This window comes from Falco biarmicus, chromosome 8 (genome assembly GCF_023638135.1).
Source record: "Falco biarmicus isolate bFalBia1 chromosome 8, bFalBia1.pri, whole genome shotgun sequence".
In the NCBI taxonomy this organism is placed as follows: domain Eukaryota; kingdom Metazoa; phylum Chordata; class Aves; order Falconiformes; family Falconidae; genus Falco; species Falco biarmicus.
In genome coordinates, this window is record NC_079295.1 from 12,159,788 (window position 1) to 12,176,071 (window position 16,284).

The window sequence follows — 16,284 nt, forward strand, 5'->3', positions numbered from 1 at the left end:
CCCGGGCCAAGGACAAAGGAATACTGCGGCTGTTGGTAAGTAAACAACATTTGTTCCCCAGTTGTCTGTTGCTTGGCAACCAAAGCTCCCTGTACAGTTTTAACTGATCAATGAGTCCTGCAAATGAGAAGGCGTAATGATGCTCTCTTCAAAGCCTGTCTGAAGCTTCATCCCCATGGCAACCACCAGACCCAGCTTGATAAATTGATCACCTGATTCTGTCTTCTTAAAAGGCTGCTTATTTTTTTATGGCTGTGCACTCTCTGAGCAGTAGCATTCACACATTGAAAGGCAGTTCTGTCCCCAACTTCAGTTTTACTGGCTTACTTTAACATAAATAAGACCCAGAACTGACAACAAGCTTAATATAAAATCCCACGGGAAGCCTCCTGATGGGATCAGAGCCTTAGAGAATACCTTTGCCCTTTCCACCTGTGAAAGGGTGCACCAAACCCCTTTGTGATATATCAGAGCTGTTCCTAGATTATATTCAGAAACCCACTCCATCCCGCATCACTTCAGTCAGTGTAATGAAGCGATTTCTTAAAACACTGCAGTGTCTTGGATATGACATTTCCCAAAAGTGATAAGCAACAGGACCAAAATTTTCAGGAGGACTTTAAGTAACACCCCTAAATCCATAGAGATCTAAAAATATAGCTAGACTTCCCTCCCTCTCCACCCCCTGAAAACACTCATCAGCTTCATTTACCTGATGGCAATACCAAAGCCCAAATCTAGATTAAAAGTAGTTAATTTATCAGCGCCATGCTGGAAAAACATGGCCTGAGCTCTGCAAGGCAAGCTGGGAGAATGTTTGCATGGCTGCATTTCTTTGTTGATCTGTTCCTTTGGGCCAGCAGTCTAAAGAAAGCTAAGCAGCAGGGTACAGAGAAGGCATAATGAAGGCAATGGAGAGAGGTTTGCAGAAATCCTTTGCTAAAGGGAAAGAAAATTTGATCAGAAGGAAGCCAGAAAAGATACTGGTTGCCTGAGGCTGAATCCAGCTAAGGAGGGTAGAACCTGCAGGTTATTTGTTAGTACCTTTAATTATAAAAAGCCTACATATTAGAAAAGACCAAAGAAACTGTCCCAACAGGCCAGCTAGAGATTTCTCCAATGAAAGCGACATTAAATATCAAATGTCACTGTCTTGATTATCACCCAGAACTGGAATTTGTTGAATTAAGTGTTTGAAATAAACATCCAGTACCCTTGGCATGTATTGACAACAGCATATTCAGGATAAAGGACTTCTGTGACCTCCACTATTGAGTCACACTAAAGAAAGCCTAACTTTCTACTGAAGGGTTTGTACCTGGGATGCGCAGTACCTCTCTCCTGAGAGGTTTGGGAGGATACACTTCCATCCAAGGAATTTCCACGATGACATGTTGAAACAGTGGCTTTTGGAGGTACAGAATCTGGCTGGGTTGTCTCACAGACCACCTGTAGTCCCTTTGGATAGTTTTAATAAAAGGAAATAGGTATATAAACATATTTATCTCTCCCATGTTAATTTTCTTAATGCAATTTGTGCTTTGACATGACTATTACTCATACTGTAATACCATGGTAATACCATAGAGAAACCAATTAAGCCTGGGGCTTCTCAGTACTAGGCATGGTAAATCCAAAGGGTAAGCCAGGGCTCTTGCCCAGGATAAACCATAAGATCAGTCTTCCATCTTATAAGATAGGATAAAGCCAAGGAGATCCTGACAACTATACTCAATACCCTTTGGTTCCACTGCAGAAAAGTTTGGGAGCTTTTGGAAGAACTGTGAAGAACTGTAATTTCTGGAGATGGAATTACTTTAGGGTGGTAACGGCAAGTGCCATTTCAATATTAATTTCCCCCCTCCCTCAGCTCCTTCTTCAAGCTTGTCTAACGTTAGCATACAACTTACCTCAGTATGTCCACTGTCCAGATTAGGGGATTCACAAGTCACACTCTGATTGTTGGTGGGAGAACTTCTCTTAGCTGAGGAAAGAAGGCAAAGGAGGACATTTCAGGAATCACCTCTAATATTAAAATGTATCACTGAAAGGATGAACCAGAAAACAAAAACAAACCCAAAGCAGCACCTGTCTGCTGCAGACTTCCTAGGCATTAGCCTCAGCCATAAAGAGAAAAATTTAAAAGAACTGCTTAAATTTTTCCACAATTCATTCAACTGTGTTGTCAACAACACCGTCTACTGAAAATCTGTATTTCTTTAAAATTAAATTTGAATATAGATTTTATCCTAAATCCATTTGGCATCAAATTGTGTTTTCCTGTGCATAGTAGTGCTTTTTGTTTTGGAGATCTTCCTCCTCCTATGTTCACATATATTCAACTCCTTTTCTAGGTTACATCTCTCAGAACGCATTGTGATTTACAATTTGACAAATGCCTTTATCACAGGAAACACACAGATGTCATGCAGAAAGTGTAATCAACAATACTGTAGAAGAACAAAGGCATCACAAAGACTAGGATGACAGTTCTTGAAATCCTGTCACATTGCAAGCTATTCAGATATGACTTAGTATTATACTGACTCCAAACAAAACATTGCAAAGCTTCTTCAGTATTTTTTTATTTTGTTGCTTGAAGGAAAATATAAGCAAATTTAACATTTTGTCCCAATTTGAGACAAAAATGCTAAGATAGCAAAATCTTCCTTGATAAAAAGAGCCTCATTCCAATTTCTATTTCCATTCTGCTGAAAATGTTTTCAAAACATAATAGTACTTTCATTTCCAACTTTACTCCTGAAGTTATTCTTTAGGGATTTTCTGACCACACCCCAGACCTATGGAAAAAATTCCAACAGTCAAGGAAATCTTAGGACTAATTCCTTTTATTAGTTTCAGGGGCAAAATCCTATTTTTTAATTCCAGAAGTTGAAGCAGAGGGAGGTAGAGCTAGATGTCAAAGATGGTTTTGAATCATTTGAAAGACTTGAATCTTTTCAATTCTGAACTGTCCTAGAGACCCACAAAGCCTTCAGAACAAAATAAGATATCCAGAATGGCTATTAATCAGAAAAATCTGATTTAGAGTACTACATTTTCACTACTGTGAAAATTACAGTTCTGTGCTTTTGAGAACAAGCAAGCAATGCTACAGTGATACACCCAGCACACTTTCAATTCACTGCCTTGCAGGAATTATGCAAAGCCATTGCCTAAAAACATAACAGCAAAACCTGTTTTTTAGAACTAGGCCAGACACAAAGGCTTGGAAGCCTAAGCACCCAGCTCCAGTCTCATTATGGCTGAAGTACAAAGGAAGAGCAATCCCTTCCAGTATGCAAAAGTGAAATTCACAACCTATGCCTTCTTTGGAGCCTCTTGAAACTACTTTGTTTAATTTCATAACATGGTGAAATTCAAGTTTTAGATAGGAGGAGAACCTACACTGCCAACTGAGTGTTCTTCACTGTTAATTTTTGTCCCATGCCAGTCTGGGCAAGCTTTCTCCACTGTGTCAGGCTGCTGCTAAATACTGCCTTTGCCCTTCTTAGGAGCTAGGGAAGATATGGTGAAAGAGAGATGTGAGGATGACAGGTAATTATAACTCCACTGAAGAGTTTCTCATTTCCTCTTTGTGATTTCTCTCTCATCTCCTATTTAATTGTTGACTCTGAAGGGAAACATCCTTAAACTAGTCTCAAAGGTTTGGCTAGTTCCTGCAGGATTAACATATTCCTTCAAATATGATGGCTACAGAACGTAAGGTAGCATCAGGCAAACAAAGGAAAAGTTTCCCAGCTCTCAGGAGCTACATTACCACAGCAAAGTCACAGACCTGTAACGATGTTCCTGATTGGTTTTACGAGGGCATTGAAAGCAGAAACTTCAGGTTGCCTGTGTTCCCACATAGGCTGCCAAATAACAAGGCCACTAGCCAACCGGAATGTAAGGTCAGACTCCTAGAAAGACAAACAGAGGTTGTATCACACAAGCTCACACAAAAGAACATTGTTTCCCATTTAAAGGACTGTCATTTCTGTGATGCACAGATCTTTCAAGAAATGAGTGATACCATGTTCAGTTCTGTGGTCAGTATATGCTAACTAAAGGGCCACTGATACTACCCAGCAGACATTTCAAGGACAGCTATTAAAATATAATGGGGAAATCTCAATACAAAAATATACAGGAAGCTTTTTCCAAATGACAATTCTATACTAGTTAATGAACCCCATTTTTTCCTAGGACATTAAGCTGTAAAATAAAAGGCCATTCCTGTGTCAGAAAGCATCCCTTCTGACCATATATAACCACTGCATATTTAGCATTCAATCTCAGCCTTAGGATTGACACTTCAAGATTTGAACTTCTTGCCCCAAAGGAATAAGAATACTAAATTTTAAAACATTACTTAGAAATTGAGGAAATACGAAATGTAACAAATTACTATGAAATAGCCATATATAATAATATTATTATTAGCACTATTAGTACCTGAGCTATGTCAATACATAGTCACTTACACTTGTGCCATCATCTTCTTACATATGCAAGTAGCTGAAATCACGTAAAGTAGTACACAAGTAAATCTTGGCAGCATCAAAGTGCAGGTATGCACTTACTTGACCTAAGGTCAGATCTGCATTAGGAGGCACTGATGTTGGTATAGTCCAGCTATCCCCAAAAGGCAAACAAACATGGTAATAGCAGTTTTTGCAGCATATTTATAGCTGCACCACAGTTCCCTGTTGGCACAGCTCCTCATGCCTCAGCAGTTGAACTTGATGATGCAGACAGAGCTGAAGGAATGGCAGGAGCTTACAGCTTGTACATCTCCAGCCTTTCTGTTCCCTATTCTTTATTAGTGCTGTCTTGTCATAATGAGCTCACAAGCTTTCTTATAAATGAAGCTTATTTTTAATTATTACTTTTACTAGGGAGCACCTTGCAATGCTTTTGGAAGCAGTAGCAGTAACATGTTGCATTTTTACTTTGCACTACTAGCTGTTGATGACATGCCACCACTTTTATCTACAGTTATTAAGTTACAGGATTACATGTATCCCACTCGCCCCTCAAAAGCCTCATCTAAAATCACATTGCTAAATACACAGATCCTCTCAGAAGTTAAGAATTCCATCATTTCGGTCTGCCTGTGCAAACATGTATCATCTTCCTTGAGCACATGAATTACTTTGGTTATCCAACCAGATAGTATTCTTCCCCTGAGACCTATACAACTGTAAAACACAGAGGGGACAATGCTAAATTAGTGAGCCAGTTACATGCCTCATTTACCGTACCTTTTTTGAGCTTTGCTTTGGTGACAGCAACATACCTGTTTTCGTAGGCTTTTCAACGTTCATCCCTACAGTATCTCAGAGATTTTCAAGGTTAACCTGAGATACTGTTATAAACCCCATCCAGTAAATGGGAAATTACATCCCAGAAAAACTAATATGAAAAAATTGGAAACTTAATCTCTAATAGCCAGGGTCTACCTCCAGTTCCATTTCCTTTACTCAAAGGGCAGCCCACATTTGTGTGCGTAGCAGTGGAAAGAATTCAACATTTCTTCCTGTCATTTCTCAGTAGCTTACAGAAAAAATGTGGAACTAGTAAACAAGTATGAAAAATTTGGGCTAAATAAATCGAGCAATACTGTACAGGAACCCAGTAGCAGAAGTAAGGAAAGAATGCAGCTCTCCAGACCTGCTTTCACCTGCTGTAACCAAAAGATTATTCTTTATCTCCTGTACTTTCTTATCTTCAATTCTTGCAGCATATGAGGCAAGATTAGGACAGATAACAGCCTCCATCACTTCATGACTTTATAGACCTTTTCCAAGCACTTACTCTCCAAAGCCAGTTTCTCTTCCAAGGCCTACCTGCAAACATAAAAGCTAAATGGTGGCCCTCCAGAGAAGCTGAAGACAAGAGGCAGGAGTCAAAGCATGCAGAAAATGTCCCCTCATCACACCGCTCTGCAAAGCTGATGCACTCAGCATAAAACCAACAAAAGGACCCCAGTAGACAGGAAGCCCACAGCCTGCTTCCAATTTCAGAACAAAGGAATGCTCAATTGCCTTTCCTACTGCCATGCTTATACCACTATCATGCATTCCTGGTAATTAGCGTCAAGATGATTAGTAATGACAACAACAAATCCCAGTGGCAGCCCCACAGTAGAATCTCTGAAAAGCTAGCAAGGCCCTTCTGAGCAATGGCTGAGAATCTCTGGAGCAAGCTAAACCTTGCCATCCTTTCTGTAGGTTCCAGTGTCTCAAAGAATTCCCAAAGACCACAGATCTTTGACATTCCCAAGGGCTGAAAATGGCTCACTTCATATTTATTTGCCTTTGTGTCTGCTTGATGTTGTGGTGATTGTGCATGTGACTGGAAGTATTTCTTTCTGATGGCAGTGGTGTTCTGCCAGCTTGTTAAAACATTTCCAATGCCAACCCAGTGTGCGCTGTAGGATGAAATGTAATGATCACACAAGCAGAATCATTTTCCTGCTCAGATCTGTCTCCACAAAAGTACTGCATCAGTGTTCCACTTACTTTAATCCTGTGGACAAGGGGAGCAAAGAGGAATACAAATAGCTCCACTGTGGCCATGGAATTCTGGAAAAACTTCCTTCTGTTATTCTCCTCATCATCATTTGTGGCGCTGGGCCGGGGATGTCCTGGTGATCCTTGATTTTCAGCCTGGTGGATAAAGGCGCTACTGCTCCCTCCCCAACTAGAGCCTCTGTCTCCTCCAAATCGGTCATTGCTGCAGTCCTGAGGGGCCTCCAGCAGCATCCAGTGAAGAGTGTGAAGAAGCTTTGTTTCAGCCACTCCAAGCTTATCCTGATGTCCTGGATGGAAAAATGCATCACAGTATCTCACAAGGTTTCTATTAATGGCACTGTTGAGACTTTCAGAGCTGCACAGAAAACTGGGCATCCAACTTCCTGATAAGAATTTGAAAATTAAAATTCTGCCATTAAAAGTATCAGCATCTTGTTTCACTATGTTTGAAACCTCCTAATTCATAAGCCTTCATTTACTTCACAGTGTTTGCAGTTCAGTCCCCGAGATGTCTGTTGCAAGGCAACTGAATGCACAGACATAGAGTCATCCTAAAAGATGTCAGCTTGACAGTCTTGTCTGTTTGACTCTATTGAATAAGACAAAATGCAAGTGAGGACTGCAAGGTGCCCAAGCTTTGTCCTGTTGATGTTCCCTACTGGCATGTCTCACGAAGCAAGTTCCTGCTGAAATCATTGCTGAAATCAGTGAAAGACTAGTAAAGTAAGTTAGATTTCAACCTGTCTCTAACACTATTATCTGATTGACTTATCTGCTGAGAATTGCATGCATTGCTCTGAATAAAAAGAAGGGAAAAAAAAAGTAAAAAAAAAAAAAAAAAAAAAAAAGAAGAGTACTGAAGATGTTGAAAATACCGGCTACATCTGGCCACTGCAGCATGCCTTGATAGAAATATGCATTCCTTCAAGGAACCCATGCCTGCTGGGTGGTAAGGCTTTTGATAAAGCTAGTTTTATTATCTCTGGAAAATAACTAGCAAAATATTATTGAACTACTTTGATTCTTCAGCTCATCAGACCATCAGCTTCATTGGGGAAGATCTCACAGGTTACCCTGCTACATATGAGAACAGATCAAGAAAGACAATCCACAGAATGAGCTAACTGGGATTCTAAGATTTAGAATACGTCGGCACCCTGATCATCAACATATCGTATTTTGAGTGATAACTTTAGTAATGTAAAAAACAAATTCACATGAGCACTAACCTAGCTTGTTTCGGTTGGAGAGCAATGTTGCGGTGCAGTGCAGCACATGCGGGAGTGCAGCTTGGACGAGTTCCCAGCGAGAAATGCTCTGGATGGCTTCAGAGAGAGCTGGAGAAAGGCCATGCAGCTTGTTTTCTACTAAAACTCTTTCAAAAGACTAAAAGTAAGAACAAAGGGGGAAAAAAAGACATTATGTATCTATTTCCGCACATACCTTCTAGTACATAGTAAGTACATTCTTTTTTAAAAAACTGTAATTTTTCATTACGTAACTAAATCATGCCTTATAATATTTTTCCTGAAAGCCACAGACTGTAGCTAAAGCTCACCAGACATATGGACATCCTTGGCTAAGAAATTAATTGGCCACTCAATATATTTTATGTAATAAAAAGGAATTAAAGCAAGTATCATGTGTATATTAGTAAGTGCTGACATCAAGCCAGACTTAGAATTTTGCTGGGTATTAATCTGGCATGCCAGTAATCCTGTTGGAAGTCACAGGAGCTAATGAAGCCTGTATTTGTGGAGCTGAGAGCTGGGTATTTTTCTCACACACACGCTTTTTCAGTTTAATGTAACATAAAGGGCAACCCATTAAAGGTATGTGGGCCTCAGGAAATGTTTTCACACCCTGCCACAAAAAATAATCAGTGTACAGAATTCTATGTTGAGCCATGATGTAATGGTTTTGTGAACACTTAAAAGAGCTGATGGCTACAGCAAGTTCATTATTTCCACCTCAAGCAACACAAAGCAAGACAACCTAAGGAAGGATCCCTAAGGAAGTTCCTTATTGCTAGTTGCTCCAACCATTTCAGGAAGTTTTCCCTCTGACCATATACAAAGACCTTATTACAGGTCACAAAGCAAAGCTGCCAACAAACGTCAGTGTATAGGAAGTCACACTGCCCACCTATAAGAAATCCCAGATTCTAGTTAGGAAACTAATAGACTTTATTTATGGAACAATGGCTGAAACTGGAGGGCATTAATTGTAGTATATGGACAAAACCACTGGCTGCCTGAGTCAAAAATACTGTGCCATGGATTAGGTTGTCAGCAACATGTATTTCTTAGCACCAGGACTGGCTAACGTGTCTACCAGGGAAAGGATGCCTCAAACCACTCTTGCAGCTATCTGCTGGGGGCCACATTGTCTACAAAGGTAAACAGTCTCCTACTGAATCTCCTATGAACCTCCCGATTCATTCCTATCAGTTCAGGAATGGGGGGAACATGAAGGGATGGCGGATGCTTGTAAAGCCTTTGCAGGCGGGGAAGCAAAGTACTCATCATATGGCCTGAGTATTCTGTTCTATTCAGGAACTACAAAGTCATCAAATCAGGGTAGCAGTCAAAAGCACATTGCTATAAAGACAAGAGGCCTAGAACAACTATCCCAGACAAGGTTACCTAAACAATAGCGGGGAACAAAACAACATAATATCCCCAGAAGCAAGACAGGAGATGCGTGGTTAATGCATGACTGCAAAACAAAGTCAAAGAGCCAGTGAAAACCATGACATTTTATTTATTTTTGTCAAAAGGGGACAGGGTGGCACTCCTTACCTGTTGCACCAGCCACACACTCCCACCTCTACTCCTGCATCAGCTCTGGGGCTCACTGAAGCTTTCATTCAGGCAAACCAAGTATATACACAAGCCAAAATGAAGCTCAGCATAGAGGTAAGTAGTTTCCATCAAGTTAGTGAGCTGAATTAGCTCACTGAAAGGCCTGCCAAGCACCAGTGATGACCTAGGCTTATCTAAAGAAATTATCTTCTCACCTCCAGTAGAAAAGCCAAACCATAAGCTCATACTTCAGTACAATGATGAAGCTATTCAGTTTACACAGCCAAGGGAGAGAAAAAAAAAATAAAGAAAAACCACGAAACCACCACTGTGATCAGCAACATCATTCTGAACTGTGATGGAAGACACATTGTTGCTCTCTGGCTTTCCATTCAAGGTTTCATTCACAGGTATTTCAATGGCATCAGGGAGAAAGTCCTCCAACAACTGTCTTTGGGAAGCCCTGGCCCACATTCTGCATACCTCAGAACCTCAAAAGGAAGCCAAAGAGTCTGCAATTATGTCTTTAAATTAGGCTTATATTCATCTCAACATTTTGTGTTTCTGAGCCACATGAAGCTTTTCCTACACAGTTAGCCACCAGATTCCTCTGTTCTCTCCTGGCCTGAGCACAAAGCTAAATATATTTCTGTACCACAACGAAAAATTAGCTTCCAGAACAGCATATGTGATCACAAGCATCTGAGACAGAAGTACTGTATGTCACCACAAGAATGTTAACACAAAGGCTACTGTACGGAAAGCACCAAGCGTCCCTGTGTGCTACGGGCACTGGCTAGTACACAACTGCCACTGTGCCTGTGCTGTCAGTGGATCTAGCTGGCATCAGTCCCCACACTGATAACTGTCACAATCAGCCCAACAAGAACATGCAGTTCTTTGGACAAGTGTTCCCATGGGATTTGCCTGGAGTTCTCCATAAGGGTCCAGCTCACATCAGCTTCTGCCTACACCAGATGTTCAAGATGCAATGCCCTGGGTTAGCATTTGCTCCTGTAGAGCCTCCCTTTTAGTCTGCTATGGCTCTACTCTAAATTCCAGGACCTGCTACAGAGAATATACAGACATTAAGATGAAAGACCTAATTTTCACCCCACAAGAACTAAGCAATTGCTGCTACAGCTGAGAGGAGTTACATGCTTCAATAAGAAGGCTGAATAACAATGTCAGAAGTAAGCTCCCTGTAAGTCAGTTAGAAGAGAGATATTGTCATGCCTATGGGTATGTTTGGAGCTGCAGCCTCAGGGCTTCTTCTTGGCTAAGAAAACAGTTCCCTACTTAGAGCAGGCTTGTCCCTGCCTGCAACACCCCATGTGTCAAAGGATAAGGAACACCTGCCAAGGTGGTAGCAAGGGAAGTCACTGTTATGCCTTGGCTAGAGAAAGGGCAGTCCCTTTCAGCAGCACACTGTGTGTGTGTTCAGCTCCCTCGGGGCCACTTTCCACAAGCATTTTCCCTTTTAGCCTGGTGATGCCATCTGTTTTCACAGAGTGGCGGTCAGTCTTGTCTGGCTGCCTTCCCACTGCTGCTGTTCTCCTTTTACCTTCTTCTCCACCAGGAACCAGAGGGCTGTCAAACGCTCTGTGACCGGGGTCAGCCTGTATGTCACTGCTGCTGGAATGGGAACAGGTAGCTGCCTGAAGAAGCCTAGACAAGCACTACAGGACAGAGCAGATTCCAGCTGGGCTTTGCCATGGTTTTCTAGACAGCTTTGCTCAAGTTGCATGGAATTCCACTGCTCTAAGGCCAGGGTAGCCATATCTGCAGCAAACTGCATAAGGCAGCAAGGGCTCAGCCAGGCCCCTAGCCCCCACTGGACAGCCAGGACCTTGGGAATCTCAGCACACCCTTGTTCCATCCTCTCAGGAATGCCAGATAAGCTGCAAGTCTCCTCCGGGGAAGTAGCCCTAAAGGATCTCACTTGAAAAAAATTAAACCATCCAAAAAAGATTATCTAGGAGATCAGGGCCCAGTGCTTAGACTAGTGTATGTACAGAAGGACCCTGGCAGTGACACAGAGACTATTAGTGCTTCTTGAATTGGACTTCTGTCCTTGGAGGGAACCTTACTGTCCTGTCCTTCCAAAGCTGAGGCTGCATCACGGTGGAAGGCAGAAACCGTTGCTAAAGTCGCTTCAGACTGACTGGAAAGAACTTGAAATGCAGGCAGACAGTATTGTTAGTCTGGGGAAGGTCCCCCAAGTAGGGAAGAGTTCCTGGAAAAATCTAAAACATTAATCTAGGAGTTCATAGCACAAGGGACGGTAAGGCTCCATTGTTTACTAAATGTAGTAATAGTACAAACACTGACAAACAAGGGAAAACAGATACCAAGCATTTCACTTACACAAAATTCCTGTGTTAAATAATTCTGTTTTCTGCAACCATGTCCATTGGCTAGAGAAAATAAAGGTGGCCTCTTTTTGTTCTGTATCTATCTTTTAATCATTCATAACAACAAAACATATTGCTGTGTTTGAAAAAACAAGTAAAAAAAAAAAAAACAAAACCAGAAAAAGGTAAAGTTTGAATTTACAGGATCCCTGTGAAAACCTTTGGGTTCTTCCATGCCCAATGCAATCTAGAGTAAAAGAATTTAAAGCATATCCTAGAGTCCCTTACCCTCGCCCCCCAAAAATACATTAGCTGTGTACAGCACTCTCATAGATGTGAGGTCATTTAGAGCTTCGACTTATGCACATTAGAAATGACATTGTGTCGGGGAAGAAGAACTTTAGAATGGGGAGAAGGAAGAACATTAATTTCATACTAAAGCACATGAGCATTTAGACAGTGTAAGAGAACGTGCAGGGGGCTGGAATTTATCTTCAGATTAAAGGCTGTTATTCATACACCAGTTGAAGTCTGTGTCATTGTTCAGGTAAGGAAAACAAGGGACTGAATGGTCCAGGCTTTTCCTTAAGTATTACGGTATAAAGAAAAGCTCAAAGAAGCAATGCAGCCTGCTCTTGCAGACCAGATGCTGTACTCGCTGAATCCAGGCCTCCAGCATCTGCTTATTCAATGTTCAATATGCAGCAAATTCTACTGCAGGAAGTTTAAAGCCAATAATAATAATAGAATACTGTACAATGTGGTGACATATACGTTGTCCGACAGCTAACTGCCAATAGACATGCCTAGAACAATTCAAGCTAAAGAATTTTAAAAGGACAGGTCATATAACAGGTGCACGGTATTTTTAGGCACACTAGTCAATACAGTCGTGTTAGATAGTCAGCTTGATGTTTCAGAAGACAAGCCAGCTACCTGACAATTTCCAGAAACCCTGTCTCACCCATGCATGCAGCACTCTGCTACCCCACTGAATAACATGGAAGGTGTTGATACGGGCAAAAATTCCGGTGCATTGGCAGGGACGGGAAACTGTTGGGCAAAAGAAGATGGCAGATGCAGCAGCTCAGGCTGTATCCCACCAATTACTCAAAACTAAGCCTCACTTTTCATTAACTAATGATTACATTAAGAATCGGAGAAGAATCAAGTTCTCCTTCATCCAAGGGGTGGAAATGGATTGGATCTTTGTGAAATGCATTTTTCCAGTGCTCCCTTTCCCTTAGCTGAAGTTTATGATTTATATTGTCAAGTTTTGGGTTTGTTTTTTGGTTGGTTTTTTTTTTTTTTTGTGACAACTTTTCTTTTGTTTTGGGGAGTTGTTTGGGGGTTTGGGGTTTTTTTCACACTTAGAAAATTCCATTAAGTCCTCATAGAAGAAAGCTGCTTTAGAATCAGCCTTGGGGACATAGAGGAAGACCTGAAGCCAACAGCACAGCACGAAGTGCAAGGAAATCAGAGACAGATAGGTACATCACAGAGAATGCAACAGAGAAAGAAGCTCTGTCCCTCTGTCCAACAGTAATAGTCATTAGCTCACAGGTGGGGCCATAACCTCAAATTATAGGTGCTTCAAGGCATGGTTCCTGCATGGTACTGAGATTTCTGGTAAAGGACATAAGGCAACAAGCTCCATTTTCCAGTCTCTGAACAACCAGGAACTGTCAATGGTATAAACCAGTGATGATGCTTTTTGCTCCATGTGCCAGAATTGCAAAATACTTTACTCACCAACACAGTAAGCCAGCAGTCCTCTATTAGTATGTGGTATCTAGCAATAACCCTGAAAAATTTATGGATTTCTTAGAAGAAAATTAGTCAGCAGCAGCTAGGGCTTCTCCAGCTTAATATCTTGTGAGAAGTCAGAAGATTGCTGCAGAGAGACCTAAGTACTTTAAACTATTAAGATACATGTCCAGACCAAGTTTTTCCAGTCTGTCAAGTTTGGCTGCAACTGCTTAATGTACTTTAAGTTATCCAAAGATCAGCAACAGTTCAAGGAATTCAGAAATTGCCTAGGCACCCATCTTCGCTGAACTTGCTGCATGCCTTCCCTTTCTCCTCCCTTTAGATAGTAGATTGAGGGTTCATTTGAAATAGAAACAAGAGTTATTAGTATCTGCATAATAATTTCTCTTTAATTATGCTGCTAAGACATGCTCCATGTATTTTCCAGTGGAGGAGGTATTTTCATCTTACACAATGGTGAAAGTATTGTTTAAAGCCTGCTAGTAATATTTAGATGTCTAATATTTTAAGTCTGAAAAAACTGCAGTAAACGCAAACGGAAAATACATCAATCTCATCTGAAAACATACACGATGAACCCCAAGTTTAGACCCAGATTGTCATAGATCAGTCTGCTCATACCATTACTTACTTTATTTAATTACTAACTTGTTCAGTTACTAGTGTCCAAATCAATATATTTTTGTTGTGTCTAGAGAGGTGCATGATATCCAAATTCTCTAGATGGGAAAAGATTTCACATCCTCCATGTGATAAGAGTACAAAATTGAGCTGAATGGACTAAATCCACTTCTGGCATAAGCTGAGAAGCTGGACAATAAGCCACAATGGTCAGATCAAGTTGCATGAAAAGTTAGTTACTAATAAGAGTTGAAAAAGAGAGACATGTACATACCACACAGGAAGCTTCATATTGTTTCCCCAGTTTAGGTCTTAAAAATGCACTGAAGGAAGGGAGAAAAAGTGTTAGAGATCCACTACTTCAAGCATGGATTTTGCATATTCATTTTTAGGATTTTTCTCATGTCAGAAGGTTGACAAAAGGCTGAGAAACTTAACATAAAGGGAGACATAAGGCCAAAACAATGTTCAGATACCTGTTGACATCTGACAAAATGCTGTTATCTTCTCTAGAAGACATAAGTACCCACATTGATATGCCAAAAGTTAGTTAATCCACCCTTAAGAAAAGTCCTGTTCCCCATGGATAAAATCTTCCATCAGACAGTTTTCAGCCATTTTACCTCAGTGAAAGATTTTCAATACATTCTGTTTAAAATGTGTTAAATATTACTGAAATTTGCCTTGCCTCTATTTTAAGCCAGATTTAAGCCATTTGCCAGTTTTGTATTAAGTATTTTCCTACATAACTGCCGATGTGGAAGGCTTATGATGAAACGCAGGCCTGTACCCTGTAAGTAGAGAATACCCACCCTCTACTGTCATTCCCCTCCATAATGGGATCAGAGTTAAATATTAAAAAAAATAATCAGGTCACCTTATTGCAGCATTACTGGTTTGTGGTTTTTGGGGGGTGGTGTGTTTTGTTTTGTTTTGTTTTGTTTGAGGACATTGAAACTGTGGAATAAAGGGGGTTTGTGACTGAGGCCTTAAATGAGAGCCACAACCTTCAAACCTTCCAACCTGCCCCCCCACCCCCCCACCCCCCCTACTGCAATGTTTTCAGTTTAGGATGCTGTTGAGACAGGAGATAGACAGGATTCACAAGGAACATGAAACCTCAGCCACACATTCAGCCTGCCCCTCACACATCATTAGTCTGCAATCCAATGAAATAAGGTGAGACTGGGACGTATCTGTTTGCATGCTGACCTCTCAAAGCATAGATTACACTTCCAGAACGGCTGCAATTACAGACACAAGCAAACCTCCCAGTCTGGTGCAGCGCAGAGGGATGCTGCTTCTGGTGCCAAAGCTCCAGGAGTCCTCTTAAAAGGGGGGGGGGATGTACGGGACAGGGAGGAGGGGAAAGCTGCACAGATACATATACACATGGATGTTTTAAAGTCAAATCAAGAAGCTGCCTGGGACTGCCACTAGGTTAAGCTGCCTCCAGTCCTTCCCCCATCCCCAACGCACACAGATAGCTCTATATTGAGTGCAAAGAGAAGAGCTTGTTTCAAGCCTTCATGTTGCAGCTGCGATAACCACTTCCTCCCCGCCACTGGGCAGCAGCTGGCCCACCGCCCCCCCTCCCCACTTCCACTGCCCTGTTGCAGCTGCATCCCAAGTACCCAGGGCTTGCTGCTCTCACCTGGTTTGCCTCCATAGGAAGGTCTGGATGGGTAGAGGGATGCCACGGCCGCTCTCCTGCTCCTGTCCCTCTGAGCTTTTCCTTTTCACCATGATGCTGATGACAGCTGCCGCTGCGAGCCAGTCTTAGCAGACACTCCGGTCGGGCTCTCCCATGGCTGCCTCTCCGTAACTCTTTTACCCTCTTCCCTTCATCCTCTGCAGCCTACCCCCCCCCGCCCCCTCACACCTCCCTTCAGCTTTGCTGGTGCAAAATGGCTGCAAGAAGGCAGGGAGGAAATTAGGGGAGCGAAGATGTCCGCGTCCCTCTGCTTCCTCCCTGCCTTCAGCACCTCCCTCTGTGGACAGCTCCCAGCACCGCCAGCCGCGCCGGCAGGCGGTGACAGGGGAGGGCGGGGGCGGCCCGGGGCGGGCGGGGCGGGGGGGGGGGGGGCGGTGGACCCCGGCCCCCCCCCGCCCCGCCCGCCCCGGGCCGCCCCCGCCCTCCCCGGCCCCGAGCAACAGGCCCGCTGCGCCCCCGCCCCACCGGCGGAAAGTTGCGAA

At 42.3% G+C, this 16,284-nt stretch overlaps 1 protein-coding gene across 1 annotated transcript in view; it reads right to left on the reverse strand.

Moving 5' to 3' along the window:
• UNC80 (unc-80 homolog, NALCN channel complex subunit) overlaps positions 1 to 15,923 on the reverse strand; it is a 129,844-nt gene extending 113,921 nt beyond the window's left edge. Inside the window, exons 1-7 of the mRNA XM_056348450.1 lie at positions 15,743 to 15,923; positions 14,363 to 14,411; positions 7,769 to 7,925; positions 6,528 to 6,826; positions 3,800 to 3,923; positions 1,911 to 1,984; positions 1,319 to 1,458 (exon numbers count right to left, since the gene is read on the reverse strand). Coding sequence (XP_056204425.1) covers positions 1,319 to 1,458; positions 1,911 to 1,984; positions 3,800 to 3,923; positions 6,528 to 6,826; positions 7,769 to 7,925; positions 14,363 to 14,411; positions 15,743 to 15,834 — 935 coding nt within the window. The 5' untranslated portion in view covers positions 15,835 to 15,923. The remainder of the gene's footprint in view (positions 1 to 1,318; positions 1,459 to 1,910; positions 1,985 to 3,799; positions 3,924 to 6,527; positions 6,827 to 7,768; positions 7,926 to 14,362; positions 14,412 to 15,742) is intronic.
• Between the last annotated feature and the right edge of the window lie 361 nt (positions 15,924 to 16,284).